A 22406-nucleotide genomic window follows, 5' to 3' on the forward strand; every position below is an offset into this window, starting at 1 on the left:
GCAACAGATGCCAACTGCACCCACATGTCACTTCGGCAAACGGTAGAAGAGGACCTGAGCAGCTGCTTGGTGTCTCCCTGGCTGGATAGTGAAGAGAATCCACTGGAATGGTAGAGAAAGCATCATGTTAGCTTTTCCACTCTGAGTGAGTTAGCAAAAAAGTACCTTTGTGTACCATTCTCCTCATCTGAGCAAGTATTTGGTTCAGGAGGAAACCTTGTTACATGCTACAGATCCCACCTGAAACCTGATGAGTGAAATGCATACTGTTGCATAGAGTGACAGAACAAGATTGATGACAACAATGTGCACAATTGTAACTCTTTATCATTCAGCCGTGTGGACATGTTTGCTCATAGCACCATTTAAAATGTATTTTTGTTTACAAGAGTTACCAGTTATTTTATATTTTAATTTGTAAAAAAGATCTATGCAATTGTTATACTTTGTTCTAAGACAGTATTTTCTCCATGCTTACAGGACTTGAGTTTTATTTTAAAACTAAAATGTGACTCTTTCCACAAGATATTTTCATTTCAAGTGTTGTGTTACTGTGCTTTGATATGATATGAACTGCCTCAAAGTCGTATGGTGACTTTATACATTGTCCAATACTTGAATGTGCCATTATATTATTGTCACTTTACTTGGTCAAATACAGCTCAGGTGGAGTTAGTAGGTTTGACCGGCAGTTTGAGGATCCTAACTTGTTAGGAGTTTTAGTCAGAAGTACTTTTTTAATACCTTTCATTGGTTCAATATTTGTTAAACCCACACACAGACTTAAAGGGTGTTCAATAGCACTGATGTATTAATAAGAAATATAACAAAGTTGAAAAATGGAGATGGCTGCTTTCTGCCCAACAGCGACGATACATATGCGTGTAAAAGGTGTGTAAAAAGAGATAAAACATCAAAATCAAGGTAAATTAAATAATCGTGAGTTATCGCACAACCCGAAGGATTTCTATCAGAATACAGCTTTAACATTTTTATATAAACCCAGGGAATATAATGTACCCTATCTTTACACTGTAGCTCTGTAGGAGACAGACACAGACTGCTGGTCTGTATGAGGGTCTGTCTGTCTCTGGAGCCGCTATTTCAAATCCCTGGGCTTATCAGTTCCAAAGGTTCTTTGCACACTGCCAATGCTCACTTAGCCCCAATCCAACCCTTGATGCTGAGTGCCAAACAGGGAGGCACTGCGTCCCCATTTGTAGAGTCTTTGGTATGACCCGGCCGGGGATCGAACCCCGACCTCCCAGTTTCAGGGCGGACACTCTAACCACAAGGCCACTGAGCTGGTGGTTGCAGACAATAGCATTAATTTCCAGTACCATTTTCAAACGAATATAGAAAGCGGCAAAGCGCATCTGAAAACAGACTTCAAAACGCGTCTGTACAAACAAACCAATGGCGTCACTTTGTCCATTTATTTTTTACAGTCTGTCGCAGACGAGATAACACGATCCCAGGACCCATCGGGTGGACATTCATCTGGGGCCTCAATGGGTCCCCAACAAAATGTTTTTTGTTTTGTTTTTGGCTGAGAAATTGTATTGTTTAAAGGGGTATTTCACATCAAAAACACTTGAGGTTCACATAAAAACCTGAGAAGATGTTAAGTGTGTGCACCTCAGAGAGTTTGTAAAGTTGCTTGATGTAGTATTTAGATATTTGATATTCATCCACACCCTCCTATACAAGCCTATTCAACATCAATCTCCATTAACCATAGACTCATTTTCAACGTCCGTGGTTCTGTTCTGATATTCTCCCCTATTCATATTAATTGTTTTGAAAATGAAAAACAAAATTTCAAGAATTTAAAAAGTAATATAAAATCACACCCGTGTGAACTGAGTGGTGGGTCCCCGGAACTTCCAGACCCACAGGAACACGCCCAGGGTGCCAGCCCGGTTCCGGCGAGCTGCCCCGCGTCCAAAACGTTCGAGAAATGACAGAGTTACTGTGTGGGGGAAATTAGCAGACAGACACCTCTCCCTCTTCCTTTCCCCCTCCCCCCTCTCCCCCTCTCCCCCTCTCTCCCTCTCTCCCTCTCTCTCTCTCTCTCTCTCTCTGTAATTAGCAGTGCAACGCTATCTCTCTCTCTCTGTTTCTAGCACAACAGCGCCACTTTTGCCCCTACTGGTACTCTAAACATAGGGACATAGGTTGTGACATAGGGACATGCTGTTTCTTGGTTGCACCACTCAAAAAAGAACATAACATCTATCTAAATATTGAAGGGAGCAACTTTATAAAAAACTTTGAGGTGCACACACAATACAAGAGTAGTCAATACATAAATCCAGAAGTGTTTTAAAGTGAGATACCCCTTTAACTGGCCTTTGATCTTATATGGTGATGATTATGGATGTATTCATGTACTCTGTTGAATTGATCTGAAAATGAATCACATGGGTGAAGAAGACGGCAGCTAGTTAATCTGCAGCAGCTGGCTGACGTAATCACAGCTAAACAGTAGGCTGTCACAGCTAAACGTAGCAGCAGAAGACAACATCGCTGTTGGGCAGAAAACTTGTATCTCCATATTTTTTTATTTTATTTTATTTTCAAAGCTGATCTACAAGCTCACAACACGTCACAGCGCATCACAACGTGTTGAGCTTGTTCCCCTCCACTATTTTTAAAACATATTTAAAGTGAAAGTCTGTGAGGTTTATAAATATAGATTTGTGGGACATATGAGGTTTCTAACATAACAGAAGACAGATGTAGATGCAGGCTGAAGCAGAGAGGAGGGCATCACAGGAGCAATAAATATACATGCTATTGTCTGTTGGTCAGCAATAGGTTACTTGGTGTAATTTTAATAATGAGAATAATCATAATACTATCTATTAAGCTATTTTTAATATCACTATAAGAATCACTGTGATGGATTATTAAGAGCAATGAACGATTTTGGCGCTGGAAGTCGAGGCACAGACGATTGTATTTCAGGTCGTTGTTGAAACTTTGTGTGACCCCCGGGTCTGAGTGTGCGCAAATGGCAATGTCGATATGGGTGAATTTAATTGTAATATAACTTTTAAAAAGTCAGTCTTTTTTTTATATAAAAATGTGTTCATTTTGATACCGGAAAACAATCGATCGATTTATCATTAAAATAAACATGCTCTGGAAATTCACGCGGCTCACCCATTCGCTTACTTGGGTGGTTGATGGGTGGGCCACGGAGACTTTGAAAAAGGTTTGGCGACCGCTGGTCCATAGATTTGGCAAGGGGTAACAAATCTTAGCTGGGGAACCAATCTCGGGCCTGAGGTGCTATCGACCTCAGCCATTATTACATGAGTTGCGCTTTAATTGATAGTTAGACCAGTCATTTATTGTCAAAATTTCATCATATAAAAAAATTATATAAAGAAAAATATCTAATTATATATTGCTGACCATCAAACTGTTGCAGGTATATTTTCTGCTTCTAAATCTACCTCTGATGTCCCCTTCCCTGCCTCAGCCCCCGCTCCACTTACCAAGAGTACCATAGAAGAGGTGATTCGAAGACTTAAACCTGCCTCAGCTGAGCCCGAAGTACCACCTGAAATTGAAGTGGATGTGAAAACTCCAAAAAGAACTGGGAAAATTAAAATGAAAGTGAAGGAATCTCCATTTGTGACAGTGCTCACAGATGAGTCCACAGACATAAGCAGCCATCAGCGCCTTGTCGTGTACATCCAAATCATCGATACCAAAACATTTCAACCGAGCACTCATTTAGTTGCAAGTAAGGTTTGTACGGATGGAACGGGTGCGGGGATTGCGAAATCTATTCGGGAAGTGATGTCAGAGCTGGACATTCCTTTATCCAAGGTGATGAGTGTAGGATCGGATGGAGCGGCAGTCATGATGGAACAAAACGAAGGCTGTGCACGCATACTGCTTCGGTTCAACCCGCACATGGTGAATGTGCACTGCGTCGCCCATTCCCTGGCCGTGTGCACGTCGCAAGCAGCAGAGGCAATCGCAGACCTGAAAGAACATCAGCGGATACTGAGTGAGCTGTTCTTTTATTTCCGGGGTAATGCCAGACGATCGCGCAAAATCCCAGAAATCCTAACGTTGCTGAGAGACCTAGTGTTCACCAATGAGGAGTTGCATTTAGTTCGATGGCTGTCGTATGATGACGCTCTGAAGATAGTGCACAGGAACATGGACGGTCTGCTGGCGTACTTCAGCCACATGTCCCAGCATGTGGTTGAGTTGGACCTGAGGCAGAAGATCGGCACGGTGAAGTTCATCAGCATCAGCGCGCTGATGGCCGACGTGATGGCCCCCGTCGCGTCCTTATCCCTGTTCCTGCAGAAAGAATGTGTCGATGTGGAATTGGTGAGGGTGGCGCTGGAAATGGCCATTGAGGATCTGGAAAAGATCAAGGCAATGGCTTCACCCAACCTTGTGGCGTTGACCCGCAAAATCCAGGGCGACATGTGCGGTGAGTTCAAGATCACCGGCATCACATTTAATCTGGAGCCGCTGTGTGTCCAATTCATCGACAACCTGATTGGTAACTTGCGCGCCAGGTTTCCCAACACCTCTCTGTTGTGTGCGTTCGGTGTGTTGAGTCTCCGTCCCATCGCCTTGATGAGTGAGGAAAAGTTGAAGGTCTTCGGTAACAAAGACCTGGAAGTGCTTATCACCCACTATGGGAGTGAGAAAACCCACCGATTTAAGGAGGACGGGGAGGAGCACCATACCACCAACCAGCCCTTCATCGACGCCGCACAGACCCGTCTGGAGTGGGCCCTGGTGAAGGCGGTTGTCAAAGCACATCGCTACTCCAGTGACAGCATGTGGCAGCTTTGGGCGTTGCTGACAAAGTACCATCAGGACCAATTCCCCAACCTCACCATCCTGGCGCAGTTGGCCACCACCCTGGCCGTGCACACCGCTGGCTGCGAACAAGCCTTTTCTTCTCGGGAGCTCATCCTCGCCCCTCAGAGGAACATAGGCAAGCTGTCATTGGACCATCAGGAGCAGCTCCTCAAGGTCCATCTTGGCCCTGCACGGTCAGAACAGGCAGTGGGCAACTGGAAACAGGGCAAGGAGAGGAATGTTTACAATACACTGCAAAGTACTAGTAATCCTTGCTATGTGCCACAGACTTCAAAGGTAGTGTAAGTGATGTTATTTGGTTAAACAAAACATTTTTGTTAAAGGGGAATACCACTCATTTTCAACGTTGAACTATTTCATTAATATACCTTAGAGTTGTTGCGTGGACATAATACAAAAGTCCTTCTGTTTAGCCCAAAAACTTTGGGTCATGTGATCAGTGATAGCACCTTGGTACAGCACCAAAGAGTACAGCGACATGATGTCACTGATCACATGAGCCCAAGTTTGAGACCTCCTGTTCTAGGCTAAACAGAAGGGGGGGGGGGGTATTATTCCACACCAACAACTATAAGGTATGTTAATGACATGTTCAAAATGAGTGGTATTCCCCTTTAAATAGATAAAGCTCTAAATTGTGACGTAATCATTGCTATAGTGCAGTGGTTTTCAACCAGTGGTCCTTGAGGGGGTTCCAGGTGGTCCCCGTGCAGTTAAATGATGGTAACCAAATGGACCATTATAGATCTTTAACTCTTGTTGAGAGTGTAAAACACTCTCAAGAGTGTAGGAAGTCTACACAATTAGAGAATGTAGAAGAATTGTTATTTTGATCAAGGTTTGCCTGATATCTCTCCTATGTTCTCCCACTGCCACATCAATACAGCATGGAAATGTGGACATATTCTTACATTTTGGGTCTGCAAGGCTAAATCTCATCAAATGGTGGTCCGTGGCTAAAATGCAGAATAAATAATGGGACTTGATATGAAAAAGGGTTGAAAACCACTGCTATAGCGTGTTTGTTCAGTAACAGGGGTCTCTACATCTCTTTAATAAACAGAAATGTATTTTTACAGGTGGTTTGACAATTTTTGCAAATCAGGAGATTGTATCAGCTTTTATCAGCTTCAATTTTATAGTGTTCCAGTCCCCATTTTGTCAAGCTGGAGAGACGTTGCTGAACAAAGACTATATTGGCAATGATTACAAGAATACAGAGCTATTTAACATTCATTTTAAAATAACCCCACAAATCAGTTACTCCACCTTTAATCACTTGAACCCTAGCATCCCTATTCTGGCCAGGTCATAATTGGTAAAAATAGGCAAATGTTGGGCGGAAACAGACAATATTTTCAGCAAAGACATTTGATGTAGAGAGAGAAAAGGAGGGTAGTACAGAGTACAGAGTAGACCCCAGGGGGAATTCAGCTGCTCATAATGTACAAATTAACACCTAGTCTTAATCTTTGTTTGATTTGTTTTTGGTGCTATTACTTTACTATGTATTAAATGCATAACCGTAACGGTATACTTGAAGTCCTGCTCTCCCCCCAATGTTAATGTCTTGACTGCCTTATCTGCATATTGCCAACGCAGTGGTATTTTGTTTCACAACTAAATCTGGTTAGGTTATTTCTGTTTGGAATGGGCCCTATTTTCATCAGTGCCTAACACACCTTATTCCTAAACTTCTTTGCCTTTTTTACTATTTTGAAAAACATTTAAAATTGTTCAACTAGCCGATCTACATCGACACGTTGTGACCTTGTAGATCAGCTTTTTTATAAATAGTAAAAAACAAGTCATAACTGCCATGTGCAGCAAGCGCTGCTGCTTGGCCGCCTCCGTTGTGCACCTTTTCCTTTCTTTTTCTCTTTTTATTTATTTATTTTTATTTCTTTGAGGGGCGCTATCCCCTCCTATGTCCATATTTGAGGGTGTGTGTAAACACAAACATTGTCCTAACACAAACATTGAATGCCATTGACAATGAATGGCCAGCTTTGAGCGTTTGTCCCAACACAAACATTGAATGCCATTGACAATGAATGGCCAGCTTTGAGTGTTTGTGTAAACATAAACATTGCCTAAATGCAAACATTGAAGACGAAGTTGCGGACGCAAATTCTGATTGGCCGGAATGAGATGATGTATGATTATGATAAGAGCGCACCTCACTTCACACAAGGGTGATTTATTTATAGCAGCCAATCATGAAAAAGTGTCTGCTAAAGTCGTCTTTACGGTCGCTAGTACAGAAGTAGCAAATGTAGTCCAGGCAAAAATAGGGCCCAAAGTCTGCTGGATCAAACATACTCATAGATGCTGAAATGCTAAATTAGGGCAAAGATGAAGATAATTGTAAAGCTCTTTTGGGGATATTGGGCTACGGGGGGAGATAAATATGCACAGTACTTGTACATTTATTTAACAGAGATTATTTGAAATAATCTCTTATTTCCTAAGGATTTGAACCACACCAGGGGACATGTGGAACGCTACTTTGATGTGTTCTATATGTCACAGTGAATCAGGTAGTTTGAAAACTCAGTTGTGAGACTGCAAAACTGACACTATCAACTTTCCACATGACATTTCAACATTCATTTTGATTATAACATTTTGTTTTTTATTATAATTTATTAAGAAGAAAAAAAGTCCTTATGCACACCTACAGCGGACAGGTGCGTCGGAGAACTGGAACGGGATAAGTAGAGAAAAAAGGGATTCCGCACACTGTCTTCACTTGCAGAATTAGATTTATTGAGCAACGTTTGGGTCGTTCAGAAACCTGAAGGTCTGAACCTTCAGACCTGATGTTGCTCAATAAATCTAATTCTCTGTGATGATGACAGTGTGCGGGATCCATTTTTTCTCTATTATAATTTATTAACAGAACCGGTTTAGGTTAAGTTTGGGATTGGGGATAGGGTTTAGGTTAAGTTTGGGATTGGGGATAGGGTTTAGGTTAAGTTTGGGATTGGGGATAGGGTTTAGGTCAAGTTTGGGATTTGGGATAGGGTTTAGGTTAAGCACATGGACCCCAGTGTCTCCGTTTTGGGGCAAACCTGCAGAAAATGGCAGGTCGGCAAGCTCCCAAAATCAGCTCAAATTATCTAGAGTTTACAAACTCCCTTATTCCCCTATTGCACTGTCACATGTTGTAAGAAGTGTTGGTATACTTTTGTTTCTTATAGGTATGTTCTATATACAGTGGATAACAGTACTGGTACTGTATATTTAGTATGTTTTATATACCGTACAGTAACAGTGCTGTATTTGTTATAAAAACTTTATTTTTTTATTTTTTTGAATTTTTGAATTGTGGACTGCTGGTATAATGATAAAGCGGCTTTTGTATATTTTCTTTTGCAAATAAACTTTCCAAGTTTGGGATTTAATTTGTTTAATTTTCAGATACAACCATACAACATCAAACACAAGGCAAGGTGGGAGTAATGGAAAGGTGATCATTATTTCACTGTTTATAGAGTATTCTGTTAACATTCACTGTTGATAATCTGTACACATGATCCATATAACCGCTGTGTAGGCTGGCTGACAATGACTGTACATCAGTGGTTCTCAACCTTTTCAGGCTATGACCCCCCAAATTAATCACATTAGAACTGGGGACTCCACACCCTGACAAGCACTTGGACTTGTAGGAGTTGAGGCATTACATTTAGTTTGACTTGCTCCACAGATAAATATTGTGAAAATAGCCATGAGGCGTTGTGATCTTGTGGATCGTCTATTTTCAAGTTTTTTGTATTTCTTATATTTTTTGACAATTTGGCCAATGTTCGACCTGACGATTTTTTTTTAGATATTAAAGTTTTTAAAGTCCTTAAATTGTCATGACACTGTCATCTGGGGACCCCCTCAAAATCATGTGGGGATTTCATTGATGATATATCCTTTTACTGAAGATACAGGGGGGACCATTGCGTGTCCCGGAGACTCGCTGCATTGAAAACCACTGCCAGTGATGGAAAAAAGTACTGTTTATTTCCAAATAGCCCTGCCTCAAATAGCCGCCTGGTTACTTTTATGTGTCTGGGGTCTAAAATCATTTTGCCTATTAAACGTCCCGTCCAAATAATAGCTAATTGGAATTTGAATCAAATAATGGCACAGTGCAGGCCAGTGCAAAAATAAATACAAGCCTGCTGCAAATAGCTGCCTGGTTCCTGTTAACCCATTTAGACCTGAGGACAAGTGTCTTTTAAATCCTGTTTTCTGAAAAACCTATGTTTCTATGTCAGTGGTTTTCAACTTTTTTCACGTCAAGGACACCCAGAATTATCTGTATTTGGCCGTGGACCCCCATCTGAAAATATGTTGTTCCAGGGACCCCCCAGAAGCAAAGATTTGAGTTAAAAAGTTTGCTCTGAAAGAATATTAAAAGATTTGTGGCACATTTTCACGATTTTTACACTGTAGATCTGCTAAAGTACGGTATAAACATCTTTTGAAAGTAGCAGATCTACAAGCGCAAATGCATGGATCTGCTATTTTCGTGCATATTGTATCTTTTTTACAAGAAAAACAAAGGGAAGAAGGCGGGGGGTATTATGTCAAAATCTACATTAGACATAGTACTTGAGATGAGATAGATATAAAGTTGTGTGAGCATAGCAGCAGATGTAAACTACCGGTATACTATGCATTATACTTATGGATGTAAGTTAAAGTGCTAGAAAAATACACAAAGACAACAGAAGTGTGTTTGTTCTGGGGTAGGTGGTGGGAGTGTAGACGAGGTTGTGTGTGTGTGTGTGTGTGTGTGTGTGTGTGTGTGTGTGTGTGTGTGTGTGTGTGTGTGTGTGTGTGTGTGTGTGTGTGTGCAGCCCCCCGCTGTGGGGGGCTGTATTGATATGTAATCAGAAGCCTTGTCCTCAAACACAGCTCATTAAAGACCTCTGATGTAATGCAATAATGATAGGCCTATATATACACTGTAATAGCACCATGACCAATTATAAAATGACAAATACAAATCAATATTTGACAGTCCAAAATTGGCATGCATGTTTTCTTAAAGGAGAATTCAGTGATTTGTGTGATTTGGAGAAAAAACACCTGGTTCGCCCCGGTAACAAGAACGCTCTACAGTGGGGGGATGCACAACAGGCCAACAGCACACACACCAAGGCATGCCCCCACTCTATCCTGATTGGATGAAGGGTGGATCCTCTAGCCAAAAACGAAATCTAAGCTTTTTTTTACCCCATCAGTGAACTGGGGAGAGGGAGGAACTCCTTATATGGTCAGCACACTCTATAGTAGAGAGGATTATTACAAAAAAATAAAAGTGATATTTGAATTAAGTGAAACCACTGAATATACCTTTAACAATCTCTCACTTTGTCATATTCTCTATTCTCTATCCTTAGAATATAATCACTTTTACCCAAATGCAGCTCAAGTGCAGTTTTCTGACCATTAATGGGGAGATAGTAGTTCTAATCATCATTGATTAGAATGATAAACCAATGATAAAGTTAGGTGTCTTGAACAATCCAATGGACTGTTTTGGGTTGAAAAGGAAAATAATTGTAGATGTCTTTGTTGTTGTCGTTCAGTGACTGCTAAAGCCACGCCCCCCAGTCCCACCCAGAGCGCCGCTGCCCCGCCCATCGGACCCAAGGTGGTGATGACGGTGGAGGAGTTCTACTACGGACGGGTGGAGGGCCAACAGAAAGATGAAAACCCTGTTAACCCGTGCTTCCAGTGTCAGATCTGCCGCAACAAAGTCCTGGACAACGTCGGGTCAGTGCCTTACTTTAAAACCCATTAGCCATTATTTTATCCTTTGGCTATTTAAAAGTTTGTTGACAAAAATATATTTTGGCAAGCCTAGATGGCGTTGTAATGACCAATTACATTTGGTTGCATGCTGAAAATATCCGATCTCTCGCTGTGATGTGTTGCAAGCTTATAGATCTGCTTTTTTCAGAGCGCAACACCTGAAAATGACTTGTCCTTTAGCTTTACTGGATATTTTCTACGCTATAGTCGCTCCCTAACATTTCAGTCTAGTTTTTATTTGTTGATGAAATTATTGTCAATATATTTAGTCTTAGTTCTAGTCATCACAGCTTAGTTATCATTTCATTTTCGACCGTGGAACATGTCAGTGGAAGTTTTAGTAGATGAAATTAACTGTGTGTGTGTGTGTGTGTGTGTGTGTGTGTGTGTGCACGTGCACGTGCTGACCTCCAGGCTCATGCAGCACATGCTGTGTCACTGTGAGGTGATCATGGTCCCCAAGACGACGGCGAGCAGCAGAGACGAGGACATGACCTCCACCACGTGCAGCGAGTGTTACAGGCTGTTCTCCTCCCCTCAGCAGCTCAGGAACCACTACAACCTCGTCCACACTCCCACCACCTACCCCAGTACGAAGACCCAACACACACACACACCGGTGTTCATTCTGTCGACTAACACTATGACGAAAAATGTTCGTCGGCTACCTTGTTTCACTGACGAAAACTAAATCAAAACTAAGCTGTGATGACTAAAACTGAGACTAAATATATTTACGTTAAATATACATACAAAATGTTGTAAATGTTAGGGTGGTGTTGTAGTATACAACATGATATGATCTACAAGTACATTGTATATTCACGTACAAGTACACAGCATAGGCACTCAGATCATATCATGTTGTATACTACAACAGGTGGGACTAGTGGAGAAGAGATCCAGTAGGACCAAAAGAGAAAATTTATTTTATGCTTGCGTTGTGAGTTTGTTGTACTGTCAGATACAGGACACACGCACATCCCATATCGTTGCTGTCGCGCAGAATCCTTTTATCTCCACATTTAAAGTTTTGTGTTACTATTTTTAGAAAGTTCATCACACTACAAAAGCATCAAAAGTAGCAGATCTGCAAGCTCAAAATTTGGAGCTTGTAGATCTGCTACATTTGTCATTTTTGTATTTGAATCCTGAAAAGTAACAGTTTTGGACATATGAGGTTTCCACCCGACAGAGACAATATGCTAAGTAAACTAACTTGATGCATTTCGATTAAACCTAACTACTAGTGACACAGACAAAAACTGCTCACATAATAATGCCGCGTTCCAGTCCAGACCGACCTCCATTACCATTATTTACAGAGACACATAAGGAGCATGCCATGACATGGAGTAGTAGAGAATAAAAGCTATGTGATCAAGCCACAAATAAATACCATCAATTCCACTAACAAGTTAACAACAATGCTTACAAATATTAATAGCGACTGTCCATTACAGAGGAACATAATCATCCCGTAAAGAATAAAGCCACGTTACATGATCCAGCACAATGTAAGTAATTAACGTGTTTATGGTCTACCTTTCTTTCTTTTATGTGAAGAAATGTTAAACATTATATCGCACCAAAAACAAATATCCATTTGACTATGTAGGATACTTTAATGTAGCCTCATGAGTCTCATTCAGTGTTTTTTTGCGTCGGGGAGCACCGGTGTGTCGCATCGTCCAACACACTCATCTCACTCTCAACTTGTCAGGCTGAGACGTTCAGAGACTAACTGAAATAACTCAGGGCCAATGAACCCAGCCAGTGCCCCAACTATTAATAACAAGGTTTGGCCGGTACACATTTAGGGATAAAATGGGTAATCATATTAAATTAATAAATGACGTAAATTATCCATTCATTGTCAATGGGAATTTAATGTTTGTGTAAGACGAAAATCTACACTAATAGCTGAATGTAGGGGGGGCAAGCGCCCCTCAAAAAAAGAAAAAGAACATTGTATGGTTACAATGTTCTTTCATAACTTGCCTTGCTTCAAAGGTAGTGAAAATAGCGGATCTACAAGGCTTTGAGCTTGTAGATCAGCTATTTTCACAATTTTTCAAAAATGTTTATACTAATAAAAATGTAACTATTTTGGACATACAAGGGACACCGACAATATTTTCTCTATATGTACCACTTCTGTTCTGATCCATACTGCTATTGCTATAGTAGCATGAAGGACACATACTAACTAATACTATCTAATAGTTGTAATACTAATCTAGGTAGCCTACTAATACTAGTCCTACTGGTTGTAATAATAGTAGATCAATGGTTCTCAAAGTGGGTCCTTGAGGGGTTCTAGGGGGTCTCCAGTTAAAATTCAAGTGCCTTTAGTAGGATAGTTCTCAAACGTTTTCGGGCCAAGGACCCCCATTCTGAAAATGTTTTGTGCCAGGGACACCCAGAAGAAAAGGTTTGTGTTAAAAAATTATAAATTATATTCAAAAATGTTCTATTTTCTTTGTAACAGGCTCGCAGTGGGGCACAAAGCTCTACAATTTTGGGGTCCTTGACATGACAAAGTTTGAAAACCACTGGTACTAGAAAGGTGTGGTTATTTAGGATGAAGCTTGTTCAGTGACGTTTCGGTGAAAAAGTTTTTGTTCACAAGCCCCTCCCTCTGCAGGTATATGCAAGATCTGTGATTGGGCGTTTGACGACGAGACCATCTTCCTTAACCACATGAAGACCAATCACAAGCCTGGAGAGATGCCATATGCCTGCCAGGTAAATAAGACTGCAGATTAAAAAAAAATTATGGGGTAGTGGCACTGGTTCCCAAAGGTTTTAGCTTCAGACCCAAAGGAGAAATGTGATGTCTCCATGGGACCCAAACTAGTGAAACTAGCCCATCCAAAACGCTTTGATCTTGTAGTAGACTAGAGCTTGTAGTTCTGCTCTTTTCACTATTTAAACCTTTCTAATTCTATAATTCTCTATTTTATTTTGTTTTTTTACAGACAGCAGTCCAGACCCGCAATATTGTTTATTAAAAACAAAATGTAGCAAATAAAAAATAAATTATAACTAGAAAAAGTGCCCTTCTGGGCACAGGTCTCCACCAGGATTCTTCCTCAGCCTAGTGGGAATATGCGTGCACAGTTTCATCGCAATCGGACGCTGCGTTGAGGAGTTGTGGCGATTTGTACAAAGCGGGCTACTCCTGAAAACTGTAGGAGCCAATCGTGGCCAATCAGGATGGAATATGAGAAATCAAACAAACCTGTCTTGATCACATGACTATGGAGATCATGTGTACCGATTTGCGTGAAATTTGGATAAAATCTGAAGGAGTAATAATAGAAAATGTGTTTTACATATGTCGGCCTCCTGGTGGCGCTATAAAGAGCAGATGTGAAAAATTCCAGGCAAAGGTTTTTCCTTGGCCTCTAGGGAGTTGGCATACAAAGTTATCCACAGATCCGTGCAGTTAGAGGTAAAAACACTTTTCGGCCAGTTATAGCGCCACCTTGAGGCTGAGTTGAAATTGTTCATGTGCCATTTCGTCCTCGGCCTAGTGGGAATGTGGGTGCACAATTTCACGGAAATCACGCGATGTGTTCATGATTTGCAGCATTTTGTTTGAAACTGAGCACTCCTGTGAACTTTGGAAGCCAATCTTAACCAATCAGGATGGAGTGTGAGAAATGTGAAAGACCGGTTTCATTGAATGGCTCTAGAGAGACTGTGTACCAATTTGCGTGATGTTTGGACAAAATCTGTAGGTGTACTGTGCAAAAACTTGTTTTGCACAAAGCGGCCTCCTGGTGGCGCTATAACAGGCCGTTCTGGAAAGTTTGGGGCAGAGGTTCATCGTTGGCATCGAGGGAGTGTGTGTGCAAAATTTGGCATCGACCGACACGGACGGACGGACACACACACGGACGGACGGACGGAGTGCAAAACATACTCTCCCCCCATGCCTTCGGCCTGGTGGAGACAATAATTGGGTCCGCAACACAAGAATGGGTCGTGACTCCCGACCGCATCATTCGAAAGCCTATAAAGCTTGTGCCATAACCACGGCCGGTTCTGTGACGAATGTGGAACTGCCTCTCGTCTACAACAACTGCAGACAATTTCTTGGGCCGATAACTATATTTTAATAAAATATAGTTTTTGACCACGACAGAGGCACAGTCTCAAGCGAACTCTCAGGCGAATAACTGTGCCCGAACGTTGCGAAGTTCGCTTGAGCTGACTCAGCTGCGTTCGAATGCCCGATAGGCACAGTTTTTCAATTAAACGGCCACTCAAAGTGGCTACTGGCCAATCACAGCGCGTCCTTGCACAAGCAGTATATTCTTTGGGATGACGCATCCCAACCCACTGCCTGGGTCTGTTGGAATCACACATGTTTGGACTTGAGGCCAGCCTGTTCTGGCAGATTCCACAACTCACAATCTCACGAAGGAATACTCAGTGATGCTGCTTTAGGCTGAACTGTGCAGATTCCTGTATAGTCTCTGATCAGTTGTGTGACTGTCATGCCTCATTTACTCTGTCATGAGACAGTGTTTCTTGTCGACAGCTGTGCGATGGAGTATAATTAAATTGAGCTTACAAAAAAAATAAAAAATACATTCTAATCTGGGGAGTTTGACATTCAGCTGTCTGTCACTCTCTCACTCTCATTCACTCATTCTCTCACTCAGTCAGTCACTTGTTCATTCGTTCACTCATCTCTTTCATTCACTCATTGTCTACCTGGTAGACTGGTCCAGTGCATCACTGGTCCGGTGCATCACAGGAACAAGGACACTTGTTGTAGAAGAAGGAGAGGACATTGGAGCAGCACGGACATTTTAAGTCTTTTTATTAGGTGCTAGTATACAAAAACGACTAACTTTTCGACCTATGCGTTCTTCATCAGAGTCATCAGAGTTCACGGCTCTGATGAAGTGTCCGTGCTGCTCCAGTGTCCTCTCCTCCTTCCATGACATATTCTGTGTTACAGAATATTAAATAGCAATATTCCGATGAGCAGGTTGGTGCCTTGCATGGTTTCCTCCTCCATTGGGGGGGGGGGTGTGTGTGTGTGTGTGTGTGTGTGTGTGTGTGTGTGTGTGTGTGTGTGTGTGTGTCTCTCTGTAAATCTCTGTAAAGCGACCTGGATGAAGACGCTATATAAATTGACCAAAACAACAATAACAAACCCCTCCCCTCCTCTCCTCTGCAGGTGTGTTCATATCGCTCGTCTTTCTACACTGACGTGGTGAATCATTTCAAGACGAGTCATTCAGGAAACATTCACCTGCTGTGTGTCTTCTGTCTGAAAGTCTTCAAGACCAGCCAGTGCTACCAGGGCCACTTCCTCAGACACAAGGTCAGAACGCACACATACTGTACACCACTAGTATACAGTATTATTAATATGCTAGAAGATATATAGTACAAGCTCATGCCATGAGCTTGTATATCTGCTATTTTTGAAACATTGTGAATATTTGTGCAAATATATGTACTTTTAAAGTGAACATTTTTAACTAAAATCTTTGTTTCTTGGTGTCCCTGGAACAAAATATTTTGAGAAGTGGGGGTCCGCGGTCAAATACATATAATTGTGGTGGTCCTTGACGTGCAAATGTTTGAGAACCACTGATATAGCAAGCAACATATATGTTTTTCAGAGAACTAGAAGATATTTGTAGAATGGACCTCAGGTATTATTGGGTTAATAATGCATTATGAATTTATGATATAATATATGAAACTTACAACAAAGTGACCAGTGGTGCGTCTGTCTCCTTGTCCGTCTGTCCATCAGAAAGGACAGGGTTTCCACTGTAACAAGTGTCGTCTTCAATTCGTCTTGCTGAAGGACAAAATGGACCACAAGCATCAAGACCATAAGAGCTTCCAGCGTCCAGGACGGCTCAAGGGACTTCCTGCCGGAGCCAAGGTGTGTGTGGTTGTGTGGTTGTGTGGTTGTGTGTGTGTGTGTGTGTGTGTGTGTGTGTGTGTGTGTGTGTGTGCGCGCGTGCGTGTGCATGTGCGTGCATGCGTGTTTGTTTTTCTGATGAACGTCTGTTGTTGTAAATGTCCTGTTTGTTAATCACATGAACCCTAGCATCCATATTCTGGGGGCCCTGTAAAGCACTTTGTATCCTAGTTTTGAAAAGTGCTTTACAAATAAAGTTGAATATTATTATCATCATTATTATTATTATTAGTAATAGTAGTTGTATTGTTATTATTAGCAGTAGTAGTAGTAGTAGTAATAATTGTAGTCTTTGGTGTAGTTAGGATTTTTGAAGAACATTGTCACATTTATTGGTGTCCTATAAGAACGTGTCATTTTGTAAATTAACGTTGTTATTACGTATTAGGTGACCATCAGGTTGTCACATCCAACGCCCATCCCAATGGCGGTCACACCTCGAACTCCCATCGCACATCTAGTGGCGGACACTGGCCCCGCCCCCCCGTTGTATCCAGTGCTGGTCACTCACCCCGCCCCCCCGTCGTATCCGGAGGCGGTCACTCGCCCCGCCCCCCTTAACATCAGACCAGTCAACATCCAGACGGAAGAGCAGCAACAGACATTCGCAGCCGATCCGAGGAGGATCGGCAAGACTTCAAAGATGGGATACAACAGGAAGCAAGCTGTGAGGTCAGCCTAACTTGACCCCTGACCCCAAACAGCTGTATCCCCCTGACTGATAAACCCCGACCCTTGGCTTTTAACCTCCTAAACCCTATATATTATACGAATAGCAAAAACAGTTATTTATTTCCACTGTGAATAATTAACGGAGCTGTAATCAAAGAGGTCGCAATTGTTTGAGCGGTGTCACACCGTCTCCTATGCACAGCAATGTGTGTCTGTCTGTCCGTCCGTATGTCCTCCTGAGTATGACTTTTGACCCCTGTCTGAGTAGGACCTATTGACCCTGCAGCTGCTTAAGTTAACAACTAAGCTTTGCTCCAAGGCACCACACAGTACAGCAAAATGAAGAAATGCCAGCACTCAATATATGTCCTTTTCACATGATTTATTTACCTCTGACGCGCAGACAACGTACGCGTTACGGCCTGGTCGGCCTTCCTCAGCGTTGACCACACAGTATTATAACACACAGTCACTATGTAATTATAACACACATTAACTATAACAATAACAGTATAGTTCCACCTCTCAGTTCGCACAGGTGTGATTTCTTTAGGGGCCATGGCAGCAAAAAGCATTTTATGACTGGAGGAGTTCTCGTATAGCGTGGATGTCCACAGCGCTATGGCATGCAGAGTTTGAAAATCTTTAGTCATGAAATTACCGGTAGCACTGCAGATAACGGTTTCAGCGACAATAAAAAACAAGTGTGTGTGTGTGTGTGTGTGTGTGTGTGTGTGTGTGTGTGTGTGTGTGTGTGTGTGTGTGTGTGTGTGTGTGTGTGTGTGTGTGTGTGTGTGTGTGTGTGTGTGTGCACGTGCACGTGCATATGTGTCCTCCAGCACTCTGAGGTGTATGGAGTGTGGAACAGATGCCTCCGATCTCTTCGCCCACTTTCCCACCTACGTGCGCTGTCTGCTGTGCACGTTCAGCACCTGCTGCTCGCAGGCCTATGCCTCCCACATGATCCAGTAAGTCTAACACGCCTGTAGAACACAAACCTTCACACATTCCCAATGAAGAACATTTCTATATGGTCCATGTCATTTCCCAAGGCTCTATGCATAGGAGCCATATTGGAAATACATTGATCCTCTACCTCAGTGGTTTTCAACCCTTTTCATACCAATACATTATTTATTTGGCTCTCAAGAGTACAGGGGGTACTACCTGTGAGTGGGGAGTGTTGGCTGATGAATGAATATCAACATCCTAATACATCCTGATACTGAGGGGTCAAATTATGACAGGCAATTCCTGCTGTCAAAATATGACCCCCAGTCAAAAAACACGTTGTTTGAAATCATGCTTTCCAAGGTGTGATTTGGGCTGGGAGGAGGAGTGGGACTACGGCCCTATACGTCCTCTGGGGGGGGGGGGGGTACTACCTGTGAGTGGGGAGTGTAATATTGGCAACATTGTGATGTTGTCCTTAATGTATTCCTCTTTATTCTTTTTCTCAGCAAACATGTACCGTTTACCTTACCACTCCGCAAACGATCTCCACCCTGGTATGAGCACTCTGTACACACACACACACACACACACACACACACACACACACACACACACACACACACACACACACACACACACACACACACACACATTTTATTCATTGTGTTCTGATGTGTTGTAGTGTGTTCTATTGTGTTCTAACTATGTTCTAATGTCCTGAGCCTGTACCAGTTCATGTCTTCTAATGTGATCTATTGTGTTCTAACTATAATGTCCCCAGCCCGTACCATTTGAGGTGTTCGAGCTGTGACTTTGTCCCTCAGACTGGAGACCAGATGGCTAAACACCTGGTGTTCAACCCACATCACACCTCCATCTGCAGTACCACCGGTAAGTATCTGTCTGGGATTGGATTTGATTGATGCCAGATTTTACTAGCCAATATGTAGAGATGAGCAAGAGAGTGTGACATGATAATACCGGACAAAGACTTTCAACTCTTACAAAGACAAGGTGTCTGTCTGTCTGTCTGTCTGTCTGTCTGTCTGTCTGTCTGTCTGTCTGTCTGTCTGTCTGTCTGTCTGTCTGTCTGTCTGTCTGTCTGTCTGTCTGTCTGTCTGTCTGTCTGTCTGTCTGTCTGTCTGTCTGTCTGTCTGTCTGTCTGTCTGTCTGTCTGTCTGTCTGTCTGTCTTATGTTTATCAGTGTCACATTTCATGCAAATACTGCCAGCATGCCAAAGAATCAATTCCCAAATGTTTTTTGAATACCCTTTTGCGGCACTTGTACATTAATACACATATTAATTTATGAAAGGAAACATAATTGATGTTTAATTGATATATGAAGAAGGGGAGTGACATGTGAGAATTTTGCCTTTTAATTTGCTTTAAATGTGTGTTTTTGCGTGTCTGCGTCTCTCATCCCCACAGCCTTTGTAGAACCGGACACCAGCCTTTACGCAGCCGCCAAGGCCCACCAGCGCCGGCCCGGCCCGCCGCAGGGCGTCCACTGCTGGGCATACGCCACGCATGACGCCGCGTGGCGGCAGGCGCACAACTGGACCAATCCGGTCCGGGACGGCGTCGCCGCCGCCGAGTTCACCCCGAGCAGCGGCCCGCACCACGGCCTGCCCAAGAGCGCCGACGCCGTGGACTACTTCAACCTGCTGTTCCCCAGCAGCGTGGTGGAGCTCATCGCCCACGAGACCAACGCCCACGCCAAGGCCTGCCAGGACCTGCATGGCAGCGCTCCGTCCGACTGGGAGCCCGTCACCGCCGATGACATCAAGGGCTTCCTCGGCCTGGTGAGCATTTCTTCTTGTCTTGTTTTGGGATCACGTTTTTTTTTTTTTTTTTTGCAGTGGTCTTCCAGCAGGTTCCACGGGGTCCCCAGCTAAATGATTAATAGGAAATAGTTATGGACGATATTATATGTAGCATATCACTATCGGACAATATTTCATCAAAAAAATGCAATATTGGTATCGAACCGATATCAAAATAGTTCTCATATTTCTTTATCGATATTTTCACAGATATTGACCAATATTTCACCGATATTGAAGTATAATTCAAGGTTGTACTTTATTGTTACATCTTGTGTACAGTACATAAGAGTAAAGAAGAGTAAAAAAGTGTAACATACATGTTCATGTTTTCCCTGCCTGTAGTAGAAATGTTAGGTAAAGTTCTACTTCACAGTAGGGCTAGGCTATGTTCAATATATCATACTATAATTAACCGAATGTCTGTGTGTCCGTGTGTGTGAGTGTGTGTGTGTGTGTGTGTGTGTGTGTGTGTGTCTGTCTGTCAGAAACATTGCCGTAATGCAGTGATTGGTGCATTGCCTGCACCAATCACTCCCACTTTTCACACAGGCATTGACCATATGAATATGGAGGGCGTAACGACACCCTTTTTTCGATTTGACACATTAATGATTATTAATTAATTTATTAGTCAATTACAAACGCACCCAGGCGCAGTACCCTTCACGGCCACAAGGGGGGGGGGAAATATCTCACAACGGGTAAGAACTAGTAGAACAAATTTAGCAACTTAGAGTGTACACAGTTAACATTGATTTTACAATATAAGTTGGGGTCCCAGAGATAGAAATGCCATTAAATGGGGGTCCGTAGCCTAATGCATTGGAGGTCCTTGAAATTAAAATGCTTGAGAATCACTGCTAGAGCCGTATCTTCTCTGGGGTCCCTGGCATATCAAATGGGCGTCCGTGGTCTAATAAATGTCAATTTGGGGGTCCTTGACTTGAAAATGTTTGAGAACCTCTTCCCTATACACACATATAGGTGATCCTGATGGGCACCAAGAACCTGCCAGACCTCTCCCAGTACTGGGAGTGGTCGCTCAACGACAACGGCTACACATTCTACCATTCCATGAGCTTCAAGCGCTTCCAACAGATCTCCGCCAACATCCGCATGGGCAGTGAAACCGCAGACAAGTACAGCGGACTCACTGAAGGTCAGTGGTGGACTTGAGTACTCAACCCTGGTGCTTGAGTCAAAGTGTAGATTCTCCTGGTCCAATGTTGCTCCAGAACAAGTGAAAGTTGCTCGGTCAAAGAGATGTGTAGATTGCAGACCCATTTGTATGGATTGCAAGTAAATATCCCCTTTTTAACCCATTTAGGGTCCTAAAGTAGGACGGGAACCCCTTTTTGTGTTTTTACCCATCAAGATGGGAACCCGTTTTGGGGTTCTTGTTACTATGTACAGTATATAGCAGCATAACATTTTGTAATGTTTTAATAAATATTTGATCGGCATCAGTCCTAAATCGGTAAAATTTAAAAAGTCTGAGATTTTCATCAATACAAAAGAATGTAATAAATTCATGCAAAATCCAAGAATAAAAATAAAAACTTTTAAGGAGTAGTGAAAATAGCCGATCTACAAGCTCACAACCCGTCACATCACAATGCGTTGTGAGCTTGTAGATCGGCTATTTTCACTAGTTTGGGTCCCAGAGAGACATACAGTTTCTCTTTTGGGTAAAAGGTTTGGGAACCGCTGTTGCACCGGCAGATCTACAAGTGCTGTAGATCTGCTATTTTCACTATTTTTAAAATAATGATGGTATTCATAATGTATTTCTGTAAGTGTGGGAGAAATGTAGTTGGTAGTGGGTCTCGTATGCATTTTTGTCAAAAATCAATCAATCAATCAATCTCCTAGAAATGTAACAAGCAAAGGTGAATTAAGGAGACTCAGAATGTACTTAAACGCAGTACTTTGTACTACTGTGTCCACGCTGCAGAAGACGACCCCCTCCTCATCTTCAGACCCATGCTGGAGCTGCTGGGCACAGCCATGTGGAAGGCCTATCTCCCCCGCTGCTGCCTGACCATAGACCACGCGCTGCTGCCGCAATCCAAAAGAGGTAGCGGCGGATATCTGATATCGCAGAGGCCTGTGATTCGATTATAAATCGATTCCAATATAATACAGTACATGATGTATTTCCCCCTCACTGTGTGATAATGAACAAAGTGCTTTCTAATGATGAAAACAGATTTTCTTCCATTTAACCATTATATTTTATTGCACTACAAACAAACCAAAACATTGAGCAGCTTTCTTTTTTTTTTAAATACATTTTGTACCGG

General features: G+C 42.4%; 1 protein-coding gene across 3 annotated transcripts in view; it reads left to right on the forward strand.

Moving 5' to 3' along the window:
- Positions 1-22406, forward strand: part of pogzb (pogo transposable element derived with ZNF domain b) — a 62141-nt gene that overhangs the window by 25461 nt on the left and 14274 nt on the right. For 2 of the 3 annotated variants that reach the window (XM_083760260.1, XM_083760261.1), the window contains exons 8-19: positions 10461-10647; positions 11101-11276; positions 13334-13434; positions 15887-16033; positions 16475-16609; positions 17037-17320; positions 18160-18288; positions 18781-18828; positions 19056-19165; positions 19706-20079; positions 21088-21262; positions 22058-22180. In XM_083760260.1, the coding sequence (XP_083616386.1) occupies positions 10461-10647; positions 11101-11276; positions 13334-13434; positions 15887-16033; positions 16475-16609; positions 17037-17320; positions 18160-18288; positions 18781-18828; positions 19056-19165; positions 19706-20079; positions 21088-21262; positions 22058-22180 (1989 nt within the window). Of the gene's footprint in view, positions 1-10460; positions 10648-11100; positions 11277-13333; positions 13435-15886; positions 16034-16474; positions 16610-17036; positions 17321-18159; positions 18289-18780; positions 18829-19055; positions 19166-19705; positions 20080-21087; positions 21263-22057; positions 22181-22406 lie in introns of those variants that run through there. The other variant, XM_083760262.1, reaches the window with a different exon arrangement.

Source organism: Protomyctophum parallelum (genome assembly GCF_964188405.1).
Source record: "Protomyctophum parallelum genome assembly, chromosome: 3".
Classification (NCBI taxonomy): Eukaryota; Metazoa; Chordata; class Actinopteri; order Myctophiformes; family Myctophidae; genus Protomyctophum; species Protomyctophum parallelum.